The 23,089-nt window shown below is 41.7% G+C and overlaps 1 protein-coding gene across 1 annotated transcript in view; it reads left to right on the top strand.

The window, feature by feature from the left end:
* SPRYD3 (SPRY domain containing 3) overlaps positions 1-23,089 on the top strand; it is a 2,261,394-nt gene that overhangs the window by 2,120,613 nt on the left and 117,692 nt on the right. Inside the window, 1 exon segment of the mRNA XM_044083977.1 lies at positions 21,231-21,350. Coding sequence (XP_043939912.1) covers positions 21,231-21,350 — 120 coding nt within the window.

Raw genomic sequence — 23,089 nt, 5'->3', positions numbered from 1 at the left:
GGGGGGGCATTTTCAGGGCAGGATGGTCCATGGCACTTGGCAACCTTTTGAATGCCACCTGCACATAAATGTCCTAGAGATGAGAGCAGTGCTTTTAACGTTGCAAGCCCTCCACGACTCTCTTCCCCTAGGAACTATTGCAATTCAAACGGACAATATGTCCATAGTGTGGTATATCAACAAGCAAGGCGGAACCAAGTCCTATCCCCTGTGTCGAGAGGCACTCAGACTTTGGCAATGGGCAATCTCCTCTCAGCGGTTTCTGATAGCAACGCATATCCACGGGAAGTCCAACTTCATAGCAGACAGGTTGAGCAGAGCCATACTCATGCCACACGAGTGGTCTCTCAAACAATCGGTAGCGGAAGAGATTATTCAGAAGTGGGGTCTTCCTTGCTGCAATCTTTTTGCTACATCCCAAAACAGCAAATGCCCCGACTTCTTCACCCTCTTCCCCCTTCCAGGCCATTCCCTCAGAGATGCTCTAGTCCAAGATTGGCCTCGGGGACTTCTCTATGCCTTTCCACCTTTTCCTCTAATTCCACAAGTAATTCAGAAAGCAACCGCCTTGAGAGCCAAGTTGATTCTCATTGCCCCTTATTGGTCTTGACAGATATGGTTTCTGTTCCTACATCATTATCTTTTGGTACAGCCTTGGCATCTGGACCCAGCTCCAGATCTGTTGACCCATTAGCCGGGACAGCTGCACCAATCCCTACATTCTCTCAACCTCACTGCTTGGTTGCTCCACTTCCGTCCTTAGCCAGGCTTTCTATGATTTCTAATCCCATCCAGGATATCATAGTAGCTTCCCTTAAATCTTCCACCAGAAGGATTTACACTAGTAAATGGAAACGTTTCTCCTACTGGGCAAAGGCAAGGAATATAGATCCTTTTACTGCCCCAATTCATTCGGTCTTAGACTTCCTAGCCGAAATTTTTCATTCAGGGTCTTCTGCCTCTACAGTAAAGGTTCAGTTGGCAGCCATATCGAATTTTCATACAGGCTTATCGGACCACAACATCATGTCCAATAAGCTTTGCAAAGCCTTCCTTAAAGGTGTATTTTTACTTAGGCCTCAGATCAAAGATCCTCCACCTCAGTGGGATCTTAATTTAGTCTTAACATCCTTAATTCTCCCCCCCTTTGAACCTGCGGTCTCCTGTTCATTGAAATTTCTTTCCTGGAAGACACTTTTCCTAGTCGCCATTACTTCTGCTAGGAGAGTATCAGAGCTTCACGTCCTCTGCATTCGTCCTCCCTACTTAATCTTCCATAAAGACAGAGTTTCTCTAAGGACTAATCCATCCTTCTTACCCAAGGTGGCTTCACAGACAAATTTAAATCAATCAATTGATCTCCCAGATTTTTTTCCCCAAACTACACTAATAGAGCGGAGCAAAAGCTACATTATCTAGATGTTCACCGCTAGCTCTGATACTATTTGGATAGAACCAAACAAATAAGGAAGTCTGATCAACTGTTTTTATCGTACGCAGAAAATAAGAAAGGCCTTCCTGTTTCCAAGGTAACCCTATCTAGGTGGCTGTCTTCTGTGATTACATCTATTTATCAACTCAGAGGCAGGGAATTAACTTCTAAGCCAAAAGCCCATTCAACTAGAGCACTAGCTACATCTATAGCTTTTCAAGCTAGACTACCAATAGACACTATCTGTGCGGCAGCCACATGGACCTCTCCTCATACCTTTGTTTTGCATTACAAATTGGACATGGCCTCCAGGGACAGAGCAACATTTGGTTCCACCATTCTTAAGAGTCTGTTCCAATGAGCCACCCAGGATGAAGGTGCTAGGGACTCGGTCCCATCCAGCAAGAATGAAGGCGAGATTGACAACTTAACATTGAGAAGTTATGTACCTACCATAACGTTCCATGTTAGTTGTCTTCTCTCGCCTTCTTTCTTGCATCCCACCCACCATCCCCCTAGCCTGGACAGACCGAGAAGATCTTCCCTTCCTTGAAGGGTCCTTTTATTCCTTTGTTCACTATGTAGGTGTCCTAGGATATATATAGTGTAAATAATTATCCCTCTTCCTCCTCCTTCCAGTTGGAGGATTTTGTTTTATTGACCTATGCTAGGTTTTTCAGCTTCCAAACGAGATCTGGGGAGTTATTGCCTAGCATCATGGGATGTAGGGTTGCCTCGAGCCGGTAAAATAAGCTCTCGAGCTTTAGTAAGTGGCCAAGTCGGAGCCGAGGATTGGCTCCCGAACCCATCCAGCAAGAAAGAAGGCGAGAGAAGACAACTAACATGGAACGCTATGGTAGGTACATAACTTCTCATTTGTCTCCTTTATTGTGGCTAAAAAGTTTAATCTTCCTGTTAGTAAGCCATTGTGTGATGGTTGTCCTCTGCTCTTGTTTTCTGTTACTCCCACCATTGTAAATCTCTTTCAGGAAAGGTTAAGGCTCATGTGACTATAACATTATCCTCTTCAATGGCATATTGGAAAGTTGTGGACTCTAGAAGCATTCTAGAGGCCACAACATCAACATCATCCTCAGTTTATACATTCACAAAGCACTACAAACTGACCAGGTCACAAATGAGTCTTCAGTAATGGATGTTGAACAGTGATGTCTTTCTAGGTCTGATGAGGATGTGGGGTATCACAGAGACAGACTTGTTTTCACCACCTCAAAAAGGCAACTGAGACAATTTTGCTGTATAGCAGCAGCTCCAGGAGCCTGGAAGATAGATGTGTTTTCCTTGAATTGGACAGGTGTGTTTCCTTACACTTCCTCTCCAGTACTCTTGATACTCAGGCCACTCCTAAAAGTCTAAGAAGAAAAGACATATAAAATGTCATATTACTGGCTCTGCTCTAGCCAAGGCGACACTGATTCTATCTTGTATACAACTTGGTGAGGAAAAGACTGAAGGTGTTGCCTCAGCACAAACACACACACCACACGCACACACACACACCTTTCCAGCCTTGCAATGGGCAGTGGGTGATTTCATATTAATCCCATTTAGGCATGTTTACTCTGAGGACATGCTAAATATTATAATGGAGGCTAGGAAGCCAAGTACAAGAAATTTCATATTTAACTAAATAGAAAAGATTTTCCCTTGTGTGCTTCTCCACTGAACAATACCCAAGCAAGGCCGAAGTGGCAGTAGTCTTGGACTACATTTCATATCTTTATACAACTGGCCTGTCCTATTCATCTGTTAAATCATATCCATCTGCATACCCACATAACCACCATTGTATTCCAGGCCTTCATTTACACAGTGATTAAGGGAGTCCTGCACCTTAGCCTGCTAAGAAACGAGATTGCTCCACCATGCGATCTTAACTGTATTCCAGATAAATTAACTGCTCCTCGTCTTGAAGCAGCTACATCTGTACCCCTTCAGTTATTACCATGCACATTGCTGTTTTTGGTGGCATTTACCTTTGCTGCAAGAATCCTGGAACTCCAGGCATTAATGTACAAGGAACCTTTCTTAGTCTTTCATCAGGATAGGGTATCCATCTGTAATAGTCTTTCCTTTTCACCAGTAGTAGTCACTGGGCTCTCCTTTAATCAAGCCATTCACTTGCCAGAAATATCTCCTAACCTCAAAACAGGGGCAGGGAAAACCTTCATTCCCTTGAATTGAATGATTTTATTTGCTCAGGACTGAAGAGTTCAAAAAGACTGATTAGCTGTTTGTCTCCTTTTAAAAATAAAAAGAGAAGACAGTCAACAAATTAGTTCTCTCCAAATGGCTTGCTTGTTGCATTTCCTTTTATTACACAGCTCGTGGCAAAGCTGTTTCTGGGTATGGCAGAGTCCACTCCACTAGAGCCACTGCAGCCAACATAGCCTTCTTTTGTATTATCTTGGAAGCTGTCACTTGAACCTCTGTGCATGCTTTTTACTAGGCATTATAATGTGGAGGTTGCTAGTGTAGGATTTGTTTCTGCTGTCCTGCAAGGTTAGTTCACCTAATTACTTATCTATTGAAATCTTTTGCAAAAGTTAGGACTTCAACAATGAATGGTATGATAAGTGTAGCATTTCTTGTGTTCATCTTATGGTCAATGTTCAAATATAGTCAGTGTTGCAACCGGATATTTTTTTATACACTCTCCTTGTTCTGCTGGTTAATTCCCACTCTTATCATACTGGGTTAGGGAGGCTTCCTAGTCCCTTTATCTACAATGTCCCTCTTACTTTCCAGGCTCCTACCTCCTACTTTTACCTGAACTTACTTGCCAGATGGGACATTGGGGACCTTTAGTGTGGAAGTAAGGCACAGGGAACAGTTACCATTTGGTCCACTAGAGCTTTGATACTATGGATTTCTAACTTGGCCCTGGCCATTGCAAGAAGATCTGAAAATAAAGTTTTCATTGTCTGAATCTCCTGTTAAATGACAGATGTCCTTGCATATTGGAGGTTGGAAGTTGGCTAGGACCATGGGGGGGACTCTGTAAGTGGGGTCTAGACAGGCTACCTACAGGCAGGAATTACAAAAGTTATCATTGCAACAGTGACTATACCTGAACATAGTTATGGTAAATTCATAACACTGCTGTGCTTTGTAGCATCAGTAGTTGCCTTATGACCTTTATACAAATCACGGGACTTGATGAGACCTGAGATGAAGGTTTTATTTGCTGAATTTTGCAGATAAGATGAGACTAAATTTATTATAGAATTTTTTTTATTTTTTTACAAAAATGTGCTGTAGACTATAAGAAGAGCTAGAAGACCACTGCAAAGGGACCAGTTGGCATAATGGTTACGATCTTGTCTTTCATGCACAAGGTACAAGGTTTGATTCTGACCTCTGTCCAGTACCTTTATGGAGTTTGCATGTGTTCTCTGTTTCTTTGTGGAGTTCATCAGCACAGACTCTAGATGGTGCCTTTAAAAGAGTTGTGTAGATCAACCACTTTGGGTATCAACTGTCATGTGCAGTACTTCAAAACAGGAGAACTCTGATCACAGACTGTGTGCCTTGTCACGGCTAGCCACTCGAAGGTGTCAGACTTTGTGCCTTATCAGGGCTTGCCACTTGAAGGTATTAAAATAAATTGTCTCTAGGTGATTTGGTTGTGTTGACTAATGTCACCAAAAATGAGCGTGGGTATTTGCCAGTGATAAGTGGGTTGAGAACCTGGCTTACTCCAACCTATACCAGGTAGCCATGCTAACAGTGCAAGAGGTGTATATGCCCTGTTGGCCAGTGTATGCCCACCACAAGAAGCCCAGCAGCCATGAGTCAATAAGCTACTTGCCAACTCGTGTCAAGTTGCCCAGACTGGTTACCTAGGATGTGTCTGTTTTGGGGGGGGGGGTTAAATACATATGACATAGGCAGTCATACATTTATAAAAATGAAAACAAACGATACTGGCATGATTTTAGTAGCAAACATTATACATAGCAAACCATATTGACATAATTTTAGTTGCAAAATTTATATATTACTTATCTATCCAGTCATTGCCAGTCAAAAATTGCATAGCTCATTCAAATCCTGCCTTCTTTTAAACTTCATTCCTCCTCTGCATGTATTGTTCCCACAAGTCCCACTTTTTCTATGTAATTTGCTCCTACCCTTTTCTATAGATCCCAACTCCAGTTGTTTTATCTCTGTTACTATATTCACTGCTTCTAGTACAGTTGGTGTATACTCTTTTCCATTTTCTATTAATTGCTTTTTTGGCAGCCACCATAATTAGACTCAGCAAGGCCTTACTGCATCTAGGCAATTCTGATTCTGTATCATAGCTCAAAAAATAATTTCCTTAGTTACACCAATTTGCTCAGCCAGTATCTCTGATTACGTAGTCTGCAGGCAATCTTTAAAGTCTGCCAGTTCATTACACTCCAAGAAAATATGTTCACAGTTACCACCTGAGATGTCTCTATTGAGCAATTGCTGGGCTTACAACCACTCAGACTTCAAAACATGAACGAAGAAATGAGGACATCAGAGCAGAAACCAGACTAGCTCCAGTTGCAGAGAAGATCAAAGAGAACAGATTACGGTGGTTCAGGCATATGCAGAAGAGAAATCTGGTTAAGATGCTTTGGGACAAACAGGAAGAAGGTAAGAGGAAGCAGGGATGTTAAGGTGTTTGACTCAGAAGGTACAGTGTTTGGTTCTCACCTTTGGGAGGGAAATTGTCTAGGCTTAGAATGGCCTGTTAAGAAAGCTAGCCTAGTAATTGGCTATGAACTATGATAAAGGTAGGAGGGTGGCATTGAATTGAGAGAGAAGTTGACAGTTGACCCAGCACCCTGACCCTATGTAGAAAATGGGAAAAGGGGGGTTGATGTTAGAAGACAACTTTATTTTAAGCATGGACATTTAATGATATAAGCCACCGAAAACTGTCAGAAGTCATTCTTGACATTATTGCAGAACAGTGTTGAGGCATTTGGGAGGAAGCATAAGATTTACTTGAATTAAGTAGCATTCTTGAAGAGGGGAGATTTGGTGTTCTTAAGCTGCCTGAATTAAATAACATTCTTGAAAAAGAGAGAATTGGTGGTGTTAAGCTGGCTTTAAACAAAGAGAATGGCTTCAGTAATTAATTATTTATGAACTAAGTCAAAGCAGCTTGGAGTGGAAATAATTTAATTTTGCCAAATAAGACGCTTTTTAGATGCAAATGGAATGATAGTGGTATACAGGTTCCTCTGCTCTGCTTTGAGTTGAGTGTATATAATGTGTGTAAGCCAGAGTTGCCTTTTGAGCCCCCCCACATGTTTATCACATATGTCGTTTTATAGGAAAAATCCAGTTAAATATTAATACGACAGTTAATTGAAACCTAAGTATTTACATATGTATAACAGCAAATGCAGGCAAAATGTGTGTACTTGTCAGTAGATTTGAAGGGATGGATTGGGTTACTGATACATGAAAAAATGTCTGCATAATAAGGAACTACAATGAAAGAAAGAACTGAAGCTCAGGAAAATGGACATTTTCTTTTCAAGAGAAAATAAAAATATGTTTACATCTTACCACTGGCATCAGTAGTATGTTAAACTGTGAAGGTAAGTTGCAGAAAGGGGAAGCCTTTGTAGAGGTACAAGCTAGATAACAAACTGGTAAGTAGAAGAGAGCATGCATGCTATGATCCATTTTATTCCCAAGTCATGCATATGTGATTGATATATTTCTTCTATTTATTATATTGGAAATAATGTTATGTGGAATATAGTTTGGTAAATCATGAGCCAGTGAGTTAAATTCAATTAAAACAAATGATGATCTTCATTTATCACTGTGGCCACTGGGATGTCCACCTCGGAAGGGCCAGACATCTGGTCTAATTTCCAGAGCTTAGCATCCTTCCCTGTCCATCTCTCTGGGATGTCAGGTTGACTGCAGTATTAACCATGTGTCTACTCACCCCATATTAGATCTTTCTTACCACAGTTTGCAGTGTGCATTGCAGCATTGGTGTCCATAGACTGACATGGTTCGGCCTACTGTGGAGCTCAGGATAGATAAGTGCCCTGTTGTGAATGCTCATTATCCTTTCTGTACTTGAATTTGTTTAGATATTTTCTGTTCAGAAAATGGTGGTGGACATGTGCAGAAAAGCAGAAGACAATCTGGTGAGGAAGATTGGGACAGACGGGAAGAAGGTAAGAGGAAGCGAGGATGTCTAGCAATGAGGTAAATGGACTGTGTGAAAGAATATCTGCGACAGTCAGGCATGAGTGTTGAAGAAGGCAGAAGTGTGGCACTGAATCTTGAAAATTGGTGACAGTTAACATGATGCCCCAACCCTAGTTAGAAAAAAAATGGGAAAAAGGGGCTGCTGCTGATGATGATGATCACCATGCCCTGGCTCCCAGCAGATGTCTGGGTTCCAGAAATCGGGCAGGTCCTTCACTGTTTCCCAGCCCAATACCCTGTCTAAACAGTGGATCACTCCAGCTCAGTGTTTTTTGCAAGTCCTGCAAAGGCAGCAGCTAGTTACAGATCCATCTGTATCTGGAGCTACTCTGTAAAACAAAAGAAGAAGCCCTGTCCTGAGAAGAGATAAGCAGACTCCCTGTACAGTGAGAGGGAAGACCTGGATTACTCTTCTCAGATGTCTTCCCCCTTAGGATATAATACTGATTTAGAAGACAGTATTTCCTATGAGGTATAAGAGGCACAGGAAAAGTACTTTAGATGTTTTTAAACCTGTGACTATTCCTCTTGCTTTGGGAGCTCTGGGGGATGCCTTCCTTGTCACCTCCAATGAGTCAGGCATCCAGTCAACTGCTCCAAGAATTAAGGGTTTGTAATATCCAGTTTTACAAAATCCCTTTAGAGGATGCAGCCAAAGAAGGGGTCCAAATTAGTTTCTGATCCCAGTACTCTCTTAAATGACTATGAGAACAGGGTGCCAGACAGATTTGGGAAGAATATTTATATGGCTGACACTTTGGTCATCAAGGACATCAGTTGTCAGATACATATGACTAAGCATCGAATAGCTTTCTTAAAGCAACTAAGAAAAAAGCTAGGTGTGGTGTCCAGTGTGGATATGAGGATATCATTAATGGAACTCAACCAGTCTGCTGATAAGGTGGCAAAACACTCTATCATGCCCCTGCAAATCTGACCTAGGCTTCTTTTGAATTTGCAGCCACAGACCTTAACAAATTCCTGACCTGTGAAACAGCCCTACTGTTATTTGACATTTTAATTGGAAGTGAGTCAGAAATCCAAGCATTGTTGTGCAAAAACATGAATATTTCGAACCATTTGTTTGTTCACTTTCCTATAGGAAAGGAGAGAAGGGTAGTGTCAAAATAAACAATGTTTAAACAGCTAGTACAATGCATCATGTTCTGCTGATTTTATATACACACACATATATATATATATATATATATATATATATATATATCTATATATCAAATTGACAAGATCTGTTAACACTAAGGGCACAGCTACAACCATGGGAGCAGCTGCTTTGCTATCAGGTTGCACCTTCTCAAAACATTACAAGCTGGATGGTGGTTTGAGGCAAGAGGTGGGTTTGCTTCAGCAGGGTGTACCACAGCCAATCCATTCTATTCCATCCCATGTTAGAATTTTTGGAATAGTCCCAAGGACTACCACAACAGTGATCTAAACAAATAACATTGTACAGTTGTGTAGGAACATTCATTAAGATGTTTGAGTAGATCAATGTTTGCAGTATTATCTTCCTCACCATCCTTTCCCTCTCTCTGTGTGTTTAACTATCAGGCATCTAGGCATCTTATAATGTGTAGGGGTACGCCCCCCCCCATCCATCCTTTTTCCCTTTCTCACGTCAGCGTTTTGAAACTCTTCAGGGCTGAATAGAATTTTTGGGATCTCTATTTTTTCTTAGTTCCCATTGCTCTAGAAGATGTGGGTAATGTAGTACTCAACTCTTCCCATGGGTCTTTATCCTTAGGTTTCCCTGTTTGTGTTCTGGCTCCCAAAGCAAGAAAACTTGAATGTGGCTTGAGTGGCTGCTTTCTTTCTACTGGAGCTATCCTGACAACCCAGAGAGGAGGGCATCCACAGTGTCTGGACGAGAGAAAGGTGCTGAACCCTGGAAGTGAGGCTGGACATCCAAGTCTTCTGCAGCAGAAGTTCCATTAGTCAGGACTACTGCAACATTGACCTGCTATTATGGTAAGCTCCTAAGCAATTGTACTTTTTTGTACAGAGAGAAAACTGTAAAGAGCTGAAGTATTGGTCCCAGCTTATTCCATTTTTTTAATAAAAATGGAAGACAGTATGGTTAGAGAAAATTCAGTGAAACAAGACAACAGATTTCCCAGTATGATTACAGACTGATAGATGCCTTGACTGTGAGCAGAAGAAAAGTTGAAAAAAGAAAATCCCCAAAGGAGAGTGGATAGTTGTAAAAAGTGCTGGAATATATTGAAAGAGGTAAATGTATAAGGAAGGCATACCTATCAACTGTCAAAATTTTTGCTGTATGGCCAGATTTTTGCCTCATATTTTTTGGTCTGTTGCTCATAAAATTTGCATTTTCTGGCAAATTACAGATGATTGAAGTCTGTAAATAACTATATACAATTGATTTTCAGGCTTCATATCCTTCAGGAGATGAATGCTAACACAAATCATGTTATTCTAGCAACTTCCTTTTTTTTACGTTTTAATTAAATTTTAAGTAAACAAATTGATCATAACAATAATTGTATTTAGAAATTTGTGAGCATAAAAAGAACAATATAAACAAAATCAAGAACATCTATTTACAAGAGTGTTGAAAATTCCCAAAAAATTCCTGTACATTATAATTGATATTCTAGCAACTTTGAGTTTATAAGAACATTATATCTGATATTGTTAATCCTTGTTCATTCCTTACATGTGGGTATCGGTTCCAACCTCGGAACCAAGCCAGCCATCTTCCAAGCTCGCGTCAACTACAAACTCTCGAGCTAAAAACTCTTACCCAGAATTCCCCTCTCCTTGTTACCTCAGATTTCATTTGCCGCGTCGCCATTCGGTCATGTCAAGCTACTTCTCTTGAGCTAAATACAATATTTTTCTTCATACTAAATTCTAAAACAGCCTTTTCTCACAGAAAAGTTATTAGATAGTTTTTTCTTACCTTATCACATTTAGTGACTATCCTTTCCTGAATCTTTTCTATTCCTTTCCTCCTCTTTACCGTGAGGCTATTTCTTTTTTACCATCGTTGGTAAACCCCCTTTCCTTCTTACCTTTGGGTAATTCTTGTACCATTGCTGGTATTTTTTCTGGGTTTCCTTCTTTCTTTCTAACATGGCAGATAAAAAAGGTAGTCCAGGATTTAAAAGATGTTTAAATTGTGGCCATAAATTACCTACTTCAGATGCACATTCCCTGTGTGTCTATTGTTTGGGTGTGCCTCATTTAACAGTTGACCCGCCCTGCGGGATTTGTAAGAATTTATCTAGCAGGACATTGATTGAGAGAAAAAATAAATTAATATTGAAGGGATATCTTAAATCTTCTTTTTCAGAGGCTATTTCTGGGTCACAGGCTTCAACCCCTCCAAGATCCCATAAGAAAAAGAGTGATGAACATATAAAGGCCAAGTCTCTTCCTTCATCCCCTGCTGGGGACCCCCAGGCACCAAGACCCAGGAAAGCTAAACTTTCCAGTTCAGATTCGACGACTTCGTCTCCAGTGCTTTTGGTACCTAGACCTTCAGCACCGAGGCCATCGGAGCCATCTGTGACTTCGGCACTGACTAGCGTGCCCTTTACCGTATCGGTAAAGAGGGGCTCCTCGGTTCAGACCTCTTTACCGGCACCGACTGTCCAGTTGATGCAGACTGTCACAACGTCGATGGATTTTTCGACATCCATTGCCTGTTCGGCTCCAACAACTTACCCGACACCGACTACCCTCTCAGCACCGACCATTCAGTTATCGGCACTGATTTTTTCAGTTCCAGCCTTAGCACCAACAACCACTTCGGTACCGACCTTATCGTCAGTGCAGACCATGACTTTGGCACCGATGATTTCCTCGGTGCAGACACCTGTAGTTCAGTCCTTTACAACCCCGTTGTTTTCAGTGCAGACCTCCGAGGAGGGCACCGAGCTTGCTCCGTATTTGGATAGACCTGACTCCCCCTCAGCCGTGTCCGTGAAATCCACTAGAAGCCAGAGGTATCCCGCCCCTCAGGACCTATCCTTCCTCAAGAGGTGATCACCCTTTACCAAAGACCCCTACTTATTCTCCTTCTTCATTGCCTTTGAAGCCCCTTGATATAGCACAGTCTTCCCCCTCTACTGTTACCTTTATGGACCTCACTAAGGAGCCGTAGTTGCCTTTGTGGCAGGAAAGTTTCGCTATGACCCAGGATGTCAGCTGTGACATACGTAATTTGGTGTTTCACAGCCATCCAGGGACTCCGAGAAGGCAGGCTGATCCACTTAGGAGAGGTGACCCCTGGCCTGGGCACTCACCCCTCTTCAGCTGGACCGACCTTCCAGCTAATGGAGAAGGCTCAGGCATCGGTTGGTGATCCTGTGCTATCACTTTCCCCGCCCTCCTCTGGACCGCAATGTACACAAGTTGCTCTTGGCAGACACCGGGCACAAGGGCCTCAGGATATACTCACACAGGAAACCCCTTTTGCGCTGTCTTCCCCAGCTTCTCCCTCTGAGGAAGTTCATCAAAAGAGCTCGTGCAAGAAGGAAGCACATGGACTCCACAGAGGAGTCCCTTACTGAAGACACAGACTTTGATGGTGGGGAAGGGTACCCTCGCTCACCCTCTGAGGTATCCTTTGGTGATATTCTTGAAATTCTTAAACAGAGAGGTGACTGGCAGCCCTCGAACCCGACCTCTGAAGAGTCTGTGTTCCTGCAGGCCTTTCACTCCCGGCCCCCTACCTCCTGGGTTACTCCACCTGCTGACGAACTGGTCCGGTTCGTCGTGCATCGTGCGTGGAATGCTCCTGACACCGTTGAGGCCATTCCTCGAAGGCCAGATAAAATCTTGTCCCCTCCTGCTACTGATCCCCATTGGTCCAAAGATCTTCCTTTAAAGCTTTGGTGGTGGCAGCCACCACTAACAAGGACCTGGCGGAAGAAGAAAGCCAGACTGCCCATCTGCCCAGCAAAGAGTCCCGGGCTCTGGACAGAATAAGGAAGTGTACTTTTGCATCAGCGACCTTTGCAATCAGGTCCCTAAACTATATGGCACACTTTACCAGGCTTCAAAGAGATTTAATTTCTGAGCTCTCTGAAACTTTGGCCGGTGCTGTGTCTGATGAGGTCTGTGACAAAGTGGCCTCTCAGCTAGCTACCATTGAATTGATATCTAACTCCTCCATGCGCCTGATATCTCACACATCAGAAGGAGCAGCTAGAGCGGCGAGTTCAGGCATTGTTCTGAGATGACACGCCTGGATGCGCTTGTGTAATTTCATGAAACCCTTCAAGGCTTCCTTTTTCAATGCTCCCATCGAAGCCTCTTCATTGTTTGGACCCAAAGTTAAAAGCACACTGGCCACATGTGAACAAGACGGTAAGACCCTTTCTGCCATGGGTTTCCGTTATTCTTCCCCTCAACGGGCTTTCTCCAGAAACCAGAAGAGTGGGAAGATATGGTACAAAAAGTCTCAGGGTCCTTTCCATGACACACAGGCCGAGTTCTCCCCTAAAGGCAGAGGGGGAAACTCACAGGGAAGATGCCCTTTTCGGGGCAGAGGGGGTCCGCGTAACCAGGGTTTCAGGGACTCCTTTCCCTGGCCAATCCTACCAGCGCTCCTGAAGAGCGGCCCAACTGCTTTCCTTTGGAAGTGGTTGGGGGTCGTTTCTCTTTGTACCCTTCTGCCTGGCTAACCATCACCACCAATTCTTGGGTACAAAGGATAATAACCAGAGGTCATCATATTCCATTCGACCTTTGTCCCGCTCCCCCTACAAACTTAGCCGACATTCCACCCAGTCAAAGGGAAGAAGCAGCATTAGAGATTTCAAAACTGCTAAGAAAAAGTCATCCAAATAGTCCCTCCAGACCAGGTATGATCCGAATTCTACTCAAGACTATTTTGGGTTCCAAAGAAAACTGGGGAGTGGAGACCAATTTTGGATCTCAGTGTATGACAAGTTTGTAAAAGTACAAAAATTCTGGATGGTCACAATACAGTCTATCCCTTCCACTTTTGGAAAAAGAAGATTGGATGTGCTCGATAGATCTTCAAGATGCGTACTATCACATAAAAGTGGACAGACCATCAAGAAGATTCCTTTGCTTCTGTGTGGGAGCCAGTCACTACCAGTTCAGAGTACTGCCCTTTGGAATCTCTACCGCTCCCAGAGTGTTCACAAAGTGCATGGCAGTCGTCACAGCTCACTTGCGACTACAAGGATTCCAGGTGTTTCCATACCTAGACGACTGTCTCATCTCCGCCCCCACCAGGCATCTATTGGAAGATGCCCTGGCATACTCTCTCCTCGCTGCAGAAAGGCTAGGCATAACCATAAACTGGCAAAAATCCAATCTCATCCCATCTCAGTCCACAGAATTCTTAGGGGTCATCTTGAATACAAATAATTTCAGAGCATCCGTTCCAGCGCACAGAATAATAAGGATAAAGCAGCAACTGATCCCCAATCCTTTCAAGAGAGAAATCCACAGCTCATGCTGTTCTACAGTTGTTGGGTTCCATGGCAGCCCCCATCACCATTGCCCCCCTAGCCAGGTTTCACATGAGGCTTCTACAATGACTATTGCTCAACCAGTGGTATCCCTTTCAGTACCCTCTTTCAGCCAAGATTTGGGTAACTCACAGGTGCAAACAGGATTTAAATTGGTGGGTGGCCTACAACCTGTCACAATGGTCTTGCCCCTTCTCCCCCCAGCAGCCCAAGGCTACAGTGACCACGGACACCTCCCTGATGGGGTGGGGAGGCTATGTCAGGGACAGACAGTCCAAGGTACTTGGTCCAAAATGGAGGCCCATCTGCATATAAATGTTCTAGAGCTGAGGGCGGTGCTTCTGGCGTTGCAAGCATTCCATCCCCTGCTGCCATCTGGGACTATTGCAATACAATCAGACAACATGGCGGTGGTCTGGTACATCAACAAACAGGGCGGAACCAATTCTTACCCACTCTGTTGAGAAGCCATAAGGATATGGCATTGGGTGATGGCTACCAACCGTTTTCTTCTAGCAACACACATTCCCGGGAGTTCCAACATGATAGCAGACAGACTCAGCAGGTGTATACTACAAACTCTCGAGTGGTCCCTGAATCCCTTGATAGCGGCGGAGATTTTCAACCTCTGGGGTCTTCCTTGCTGTGACCTCTTTGCGTCCCCGACCAACTACAAATCCAGCAACTATATTACTCTGTTTCCCCCTCCGGGAGAGTCGCCCAGGTATGCTCTAGTCCACGATTGGCCCTCGGGTCTACTTTATGCATTTCCACCTCTTCCCCTCATTCCCCAGTTTCTGAAGAAAGCCCGCCGGTTGAAGAGCAAAATAATCCTCATAGCACCATATTGGCCTCGTCAGATTTGGTTCTCCTTCTTTTGGCCTCACCTGCTAGATCAACCGTGGATTCTCCATCCAACCCTGGGGTTGATCTCCCATCCGCAGAATCTGATTCACCCCAACTTGAACAACCTGAAGCTCACAGCTTGGCTCCTCCAAATCCACCAGAATTACATATCTCAGCAAGTGAAAAAGATTTACTTTTTGGCTGAAAGTAAAACAGGTAGACCCTTTTTCAGCACCAGTGTCGATAGTACTGGAGTATCTAGCCACCCTATTTCAATCCGGTCTATCTGCCTCTACCATTAGAGTTAATTTGGCTGCAATATCTAATTTCCATGATGGTGTTCAAAACACTTTCATAAAAGGCGTGAATCATCTAAAACCTCCTTTTAGAAGAACCTACTCAACCATGGGACCGTCACTAGTCCTACAAGCTTTGACAATGCCACCTTTCGAACCAGCTTCTTCTTGTGAGCTCAAATATGTGTCATGGAAAACCTTGTTTTTGGTCACCATTACTTCTGCCAGACGTATCTCTGAGCTTCAAGCCTTATACATCGAGTCCATATTTGATTTTTCATAGAGATAGAGTGTCATTGAGAACTAATCCTTCCTTTCTACCAAAAGTGATCTCTGAAATGTCCATTAATCAAACCATTGAATTGCCAGTTTTCTTCCCCAATCATTCAAACAAAGGAGAGTATTGCCTACATACCCTAGATATTCACAGGCAACTTTGCTTCTACTTGAACAGGATTAAGGCCTCTTGTAAATCAGACCAGTTATTTTTGGCCTATTCTGGACCTAGATTAGGATGTGCTGTTGCTAAGGTCACATTGGCTAAATGATTGAAAGACTGTGTGACCTTCATTTATAGACAATGTAATATTTCATTACCTACTACCATAAAGGCTCATTCTACAAGGTTGGTGGCAACTTCTGCTGCCTTCCATGCCAGAGCTTTACATGACATTTGTGCAGCTGCAACTTGGGCTACCCCCTCATACCTTCATCAATCATTACAAATTGGTTTTGGCCTCCAGGGGAAGAGCATCTTTTGGTTCTATGGTGCTCAGGAATGTCCTTCCATGAGAGCCTCCCAGGGATAAAGGTAGCTGGGGACTCTGTCCCACATGTAAGGAATGAACGAGGATTAACAATATCAGATAAAGAAGTTATGTCTTACCGTAATGTTCCATCTGCATTGTTGATCCTCGTTCAGTCATTATGACCCTCCCTCCTTCCCCCTCCTGTGGCTTCTAGTGGATCTCACCATCCGGTTCTATTAGGTCACTTGACCAGAGGTAGCCTCTACCTTCTTTTGACTTGCAAACTCAATCTGAGGTAACAGGGAGAGGGGAATTCTGGGTAGGAGTTTTTAGCTCAAGAGTTTGTAGCTGACGCGAGCTTGGAAGATGGCTGACTCAGTTCCGAGGTTGGAACTGATACCCACACGTAATGACTGAATGAGGATCAACAATACAGATGGAACCTTATGGTAAGACATAAATTCTTTTTAAAGTCTGTCCCTGTTTTGGGCCTTCTTCCCCCATAATTTTAGGCTTTGTTCATATTTCTTGAGCTAAGAGGTTAAGAGGTCTAATAGTACAAATTTAGAAATGGATCTTTAGAATTGAATGGAAAGGACACTGAAAATGTGCTTTAAGTTGCTAATAAGAAAGGCTATCCTCATGTGCATGTGGGATGCCAAGTGGCTATATGGGCATAAGAAAGGTGGTAACAGTAAGAATACATGTGAAGTGGTTGTTGTAAGAGAAGGAATCTGTGAATCATCTCTTACATGGATGTAAATGTACTCAGCATTTTTGGGCATCTTGATTAGGAACTCTGAGGCTTTGTTTCTGTGTTTGCTTATGAAATATTTTTGGCAAAAGAGCTTAATAAAAGAGTACATGGACTCATCAGTACTTATAAAATGGGTATATTTTCAAATTCAATGTTTCTGTTATAAAATGGTATCTGTTGAAATACAAAGCTTTGTATATTACATAACTAAAAGAGTTGGATTGGAAAGTAAGATGAGATATGCTGAAGACCAGAAGAGATGAACATTGTGTGCATGTAAATTTACTATTCTTGTTTTCTGTGTATGACTGTAACCTGACTTTATTAAATTGTGATATTAGATTCTCATTGTCATCCACGGGGCACTGCCTCATGAGCTTTGAAGCTGCTATTCTGAGAGGCTGTTCTTTTTCACGATTACTGATTTGAGTCACATTTTAGATAGTATTTAAAAGTGTTTTAATAAGATGACTGTGCTGAAAATCTAAGACAAAAGGGTTAAAAGCTGCAAAATATATAAATCTCCATTTAACTTGGTCTATGTGACAACTTAGTTTTAGCCACGTTGAATATACTGACTTGTAATTTACTACTTAGCCAGATCATCAGACTGCTATATGACTGCTTTATCTGTTCCTTTTTTAGATTGAGTACCATTACTTTTTATGACGTTAAAAGCAATTTTTGCATTAATTGTGTAGATCCACTGAGGCAGTCTGCAATGTGAGTAGTAGTATTTCTTTCCTGTTGGTGTTAAAAATGCAATGTCCTCAAATAAGAAACTCTGATGTGTTGACTCGACCCTTAAGCTGACAAAGACAGCTTTGTAGCTTTGACTATTCTCAGATGGCTTTGACTATTCTCAGATGTAACCAGTCTTCATTGCATCTAAAACATAGACATATATTTTTCATCAATAGTAACTTGCTTTAAACTGATTTCGAGTTTATGTTGTATAGTTGTTCCCTTCTTGTCCACCACAAAACAAAAACATGCTGGTAGCAGTCCATTGTGTGTGTTTTATTTTTCCATCAGAAATGTCATATCATTTGTGAAGCACTGCATGTTTTCTACACTGTTTTCATTACTCTGCATTCTGTGTGTGGGAACTGGTTAGCTGCCCAGACCCTCAGGAAGAATCCTGACAACTAGGTAACAGAGTTTTCCTTTAATTAAGTGGAAGGAAGAGTACTTTTGTTTTCCATTATTATGGTTAATGAGACATAGTGTTAACATGCTGCATAAGTGATCTCAAAATATGGTTTTATTATGCTGTGTTACTTACAAAGAAATTATTCAGTGTATGGTTCTTGGCTATACTGGAAATGATTCTTTCATGACTGTATTGTTATGTGGCTTTCTGTCAACATAGGTGAGATAGCAGTGATACTTGAAATGAGTTGCTTTTAGACTTCATATTGAAATTAATTGTGGAAGCACAAGGGAAGTTGCTGCTAGTCTTGTGATGTGTGCCAGCACAAAGCTTATACCATTATGACTAACCGACTGTTAGTGGTAATATATCTTTTTATTTTGTGATGCTTATATGGGTCAAACAAGAGGTAATAGTGATCTGATGTATTTAGCATGACATTTACAACGCACCCAGCTTTGAGTAATATGAACCCCTGCAAGCAAAGTTTGACTGGTTTGTGCATGTATCAGCTGAGGGGAGTGTACATTTATAAGTTAATCATGATTCAACACAAATTAAAATAACCATTGTGATAGTTTGTAATGGACAAAAGGGTATCATACTTAGCAAGGACACATTTCTGAATTAATGTAATTCATATAATATAAACCACGCATCTCTGTTTCACACCTAGTTAGACATCCAAACCCATTTAGAAACATATATTTATTATAGCAATTGACGCCTGGGTGGTAATGCTTTACCATGGTTGGCGTGGTTTGGTCCAGAGGGCGAAGCCCGAGGGACCAAACAAAGCCAACCGTGGGTATTTTAGCAATTACCCACACCCAGGCGTGGGTTATTGCTATTATACCATGACATTATTTAAGAAAAGAAACTGTTACTTTTCTTAAATAATGGCATAGTATAATGCCTGTTTACTGCCCTTCCGCAGATGTCTGGCATCCGCAGTTCTGATGTACTGCGCGCCTGCAGTACATCAGAGTTGTAAAGCAACGGAGAAAGCAAGATCTCCATTGCTTTTTGAGTGTCTCGCTATGTTAAATGAGTTTAACATAGCGAGACAGTTTAAATAAGCAACGGACATCTCCGCTGCTTATTTTAAACTGTCTCGCCATGTTAAACTCATTTAACATAGCGAGACATAAAAAGCAACGGAGATCTTGCTTTCTCCGTTTTAAACATTGTTCGCTATGTTAAATGGGTTTAACATAGCGAGACAGCTTTAAAATAAGCAATGGACATCCCGTTGCTTATTTTAAAGCTGTCTCGCTATGTTAAACCCATTTAACATTGCGAGACAGTGTTTAAAACGAAGTTATACTAATGGAAAAGTCCGGCGACCGGACCTTTTTCCATTAGTATAACTCGATTTACAACGGGCACGCTGGCCAATCAGCGTGCACGTTTTGGGGGGGGGTCAGAATTTGTATCCACAGGGTGTTTTTTATCATATGTGGTTTGTCCTATTTAAGTTCCTGTGCACAACACTTGGCATTTATGTATGCATGTTTTACAGGTAGATGAGTATTCTTTTTCTTTCAGCAGTGTTTTACCGAAGCAGATAAAACCTTATCAGGTTACGTAATTTAGAGATAATTTCAATTATTTTAGTATTTAGCTGACTTTTGATGATAACCATTGAAAACGCCATTACATGATTTCAGATGTCTTTGTACAGGATAGCATGTATTTATAGAAACAGCCTCTTTGGCTAAGCAAGCAATACCTTTTGTTTAATAATGATAACACATTGATTGTTGTCATTTTTCAAACCGCTGAAGGCAAGGATTAGTGTGGGCATGTTGCTACAAAGTCATGATATGAGTGTATGTAATGTAGAAACCATAATTAAGTCTTTGTATAAAAAAATGAAGTAAGAGGAGGCTTTAACTTCTTAGAAGAAGCACTCTTATGCACAAATGTGCTGTGTGTCATAGTACTTTGGTCCTTTCTTTGTTTATTAAAATCAATTCTATTTTTATCCATTTGTTCCTATTGAACAGTGAGTCTTTTTAGGGGGAAGAACTTGGGAGGTACACTGACAGATTTTAGATAAAGAAATGTTGTTCTTTTTACAATTTTAAGCCACTGAAATGTTCAGTTTTAAAGGATAATTATTCAGTCTCTAGAAATCTTGTACCATTTTTTAATTCTTTTCATGTAATAATGCAAAAACATGGAATTACTACCTTTGTTGCTGATTGAAAATTTGGCAAAAATACATTACTGCTGAAAATGCATGAAACCATAGTTAACAATTTCAAGTGTACGCTTTTTTTGTCATTTTAACAGTAGCCTACATGAGCAAAGTGGATTGCTTGTTGCATTGGTTATGTTTTTTTTACCTTAATACCACCCCCCCAAGGAACTACAAAGTCTTCTAAACCTTGTTGGCCCATTCTTCTGACCCTCAGCAGTCTAGGACACTGGAGAGGGAGTTGAGAGTAGATGTTATGGCTGTCAGACAGCGGATTTAGGAAATATTTTGATGCTCATGTGCAGACAATGTGGTGCTAGGCTTGTTACTACTGAAACAGTGTATATGCATGCTTTCACACACCTGTGATGCTCAGCTAAAGTTTTGTGTACTCCTTGGTGGTCTCAACCATTCATTGTCATGACCCTTAGTATCTTGGGGTACTGGGAAGGGAGATAAGTGCTGATGTTCACATCTCTCATCCATTAGGGTTAGAGGTTTTTACAGTGCTCCTAATAACCCCCCAGCCATTGGTCTAAGCGCTGTGCTAAAATACTTTGTATGCATGCTTTGTGGTCCTTCGTGGGCTTGCGCTGTCCAGATTTTTCTGCTGCAGGAGCTACACTTTAATGCCTTCCCACAGTCGTAGCTCTTACAATGGGACTCCGCACCAGCTCTATCCCCAACAAATGGGTGAGTTGCTATCAGCTGTTAACTACCATCACTCCCTGGCCAGCTGCTCCACCATCTGAGCTGCTAGATGAATGTAGGTCTTTTGGGGTATAGTCATGGCCAGAATATTTGTACCCCCGGCCAGTGATTCCAGCATCTAAGCTGCTAGAGGAATGTAGGACTTTTGGAGCAAAGTCATGGCCAGAATATTTGTGCCACTGATTCAGTGTATCTTGTACAATTTTTATATGAAATGATGTTCAATATCACATTGCTAAACAACATTTTTTAATGTTTGAAGATTGTAAAGTGGCTGCAGAAATAACCTGTGGGAAGAGCTCAGACACAAGCTAAGCATGAGTCATCCTTTTTTTTTTTTTTTTTTGTCTTGCAGATGATGGTAAAATCTTCCATGGATGTGGAGTGGGGGATCCGTTTGGTCCCCGTTGCTATAAAGGAGATATCATGGGCTGTGGTATCATGTTCCCCCGAGATTACATTTTAGACAGTGAAGGTAATGGCCTATTCAGAATTCTAATATGCTTAGATTTGTCAGATTACATTGTTATGGGTGGCTGTACATAGTGCTGTCAGGAAATCCTCTATTAGCATACCCTATATAATAAAATAACGTGCATGCTGGTCATCTTTGAATAGTGAATGTGTATTAGCTGATCTGCTTTGTGATTTGTTACAGAATATTGACATTCTGAAGCGAAGGAGTATTGTGTCACACCTTTTGGTCAGGGATCCATTCATTTTTTAGCATCTTCATTATAATAAAAAGAAACTGGAAGGCAAGGACTACAATGTTATGATACTCGGGACTTGTACTGAAGGATGTACAAGGAAAGCAGAAAAGGAGCTAGGCTATAAAAACATGGGACAAGTAAAAGGATGAATAGCTTGCAAGCATTTATGTTTCTGAACAACTGAAATGAGTGGTTTGAAGTCTTCTTCCAGCACTGGAAGTGAACAAGGACAGAGAGACACTGCATGAAGTTGGACAGGCATTTAAGAAGAACTTTAAAGTATGGGACATTGAAACTGCATTACCTCAAGGAAGTGGGAAAGCAATGCAAGGTTTTAAAAGAATGTGTGTAACTGGCACAGAAGCACCCTGGCTGCAGCTAAAAATACTGAGGAAGATGAAAAAGTAAGGACAGGAAACACTGGTTTGACTAGCTAAGACGGAGATTTAATTCTTTTTGTATTGTATATATGCAGCAACCTTTCTTTGTGTGTGTTTCTGCAACTGCAGTATTGAAATGTTATGCCATCAATAATGTACCCGTAAAAGTTGATTCACTAGTCTGGGAACTGGGAACTCATGTAGATAGTAACCTAGCGTCCGAAACATTTGTCCAAAGTAGTAAGAAAACCCTTCTATGTTGCTCAACTTATAAGTAAGGACATTGCATCTATGTCCATCGAAGTCAGCATACCTTTATACTCCACCCTCATCAGACCCGTCATAAAGTATGATGCCCCCTTCACTATGTACTTGACCAGACTCCTGCAGGAACTGGCATGTCCACAGAAATTCCTTGCAAAAAAGAATATAGGGAGTAAACACAATGTCCCACCCTGATCATCTGAAAGCCCTGCTTCTTTACTTGATGTTATATAGACTTTTGAGAGGTGATCTTTGCCTAGTGTATAAGGGGCATCCCTGGACCCTGTTTTGATGAACCTTTTCCACATCCGCAAAGCGGACAACAGCAGGACTTCTAGATCAAAATACCTAAATTTTGCTTGCAACATAAGTAGGTCATATTGGACAGACAGATATAATTCTCAAAGAATTCCCATTATCTGGTACAGGCTCCCCATCTCTGTGAAGCATATTTCTTCCCTAACCCTATTTAAGTGCAACTTGGACCAATGGATGTGTAATCAGGAATGCCTGGTCTTGCCCTTATGTCTCTGACAGAGGCAGTCAGTAAGTCATCCCCTATACAAATCAAATTTGGAGGTCATATATGGGTTGTACGGCCAGGATGAAAAAGGCCCTAGTGGTCATTAGCCTAGTATGCATCTGTGACGCTATGAGGGTTATGCAAATTCTGCTGCTTCTTTGTGAAAACAACACAATAAATGATGCAAGTGAAATTAGCTGACTTAATTTACTAATTATCACATTGGTGATTAAACTTTCTTGTTTAAGTACCACAATGTCAGTGGCATCTATATGTAGATAGACCGATGGCAGGTAATTATAGCTACAGACTTGCTGCCTGCCAGAAAAGCATA

This window comes from Protopterus annectens, chromosome 9.part0 (genome assembly GCF_019279795.1).
Source record: "Protopterus annectens isolate FY-2018-M chromosome 9.part0, PAN1.0, whole genome shotgun sequence".
NCBI classification, from domain to species: domain Eukaryota; kingdom Metazoa; phylum Chordata; order Ceratodontiformes; family Protopteridae; genus Protopterus; species Protopterus annectens.
This window is presented reverse-complemented; position numbering and strand designations above follow the sequence as displayed.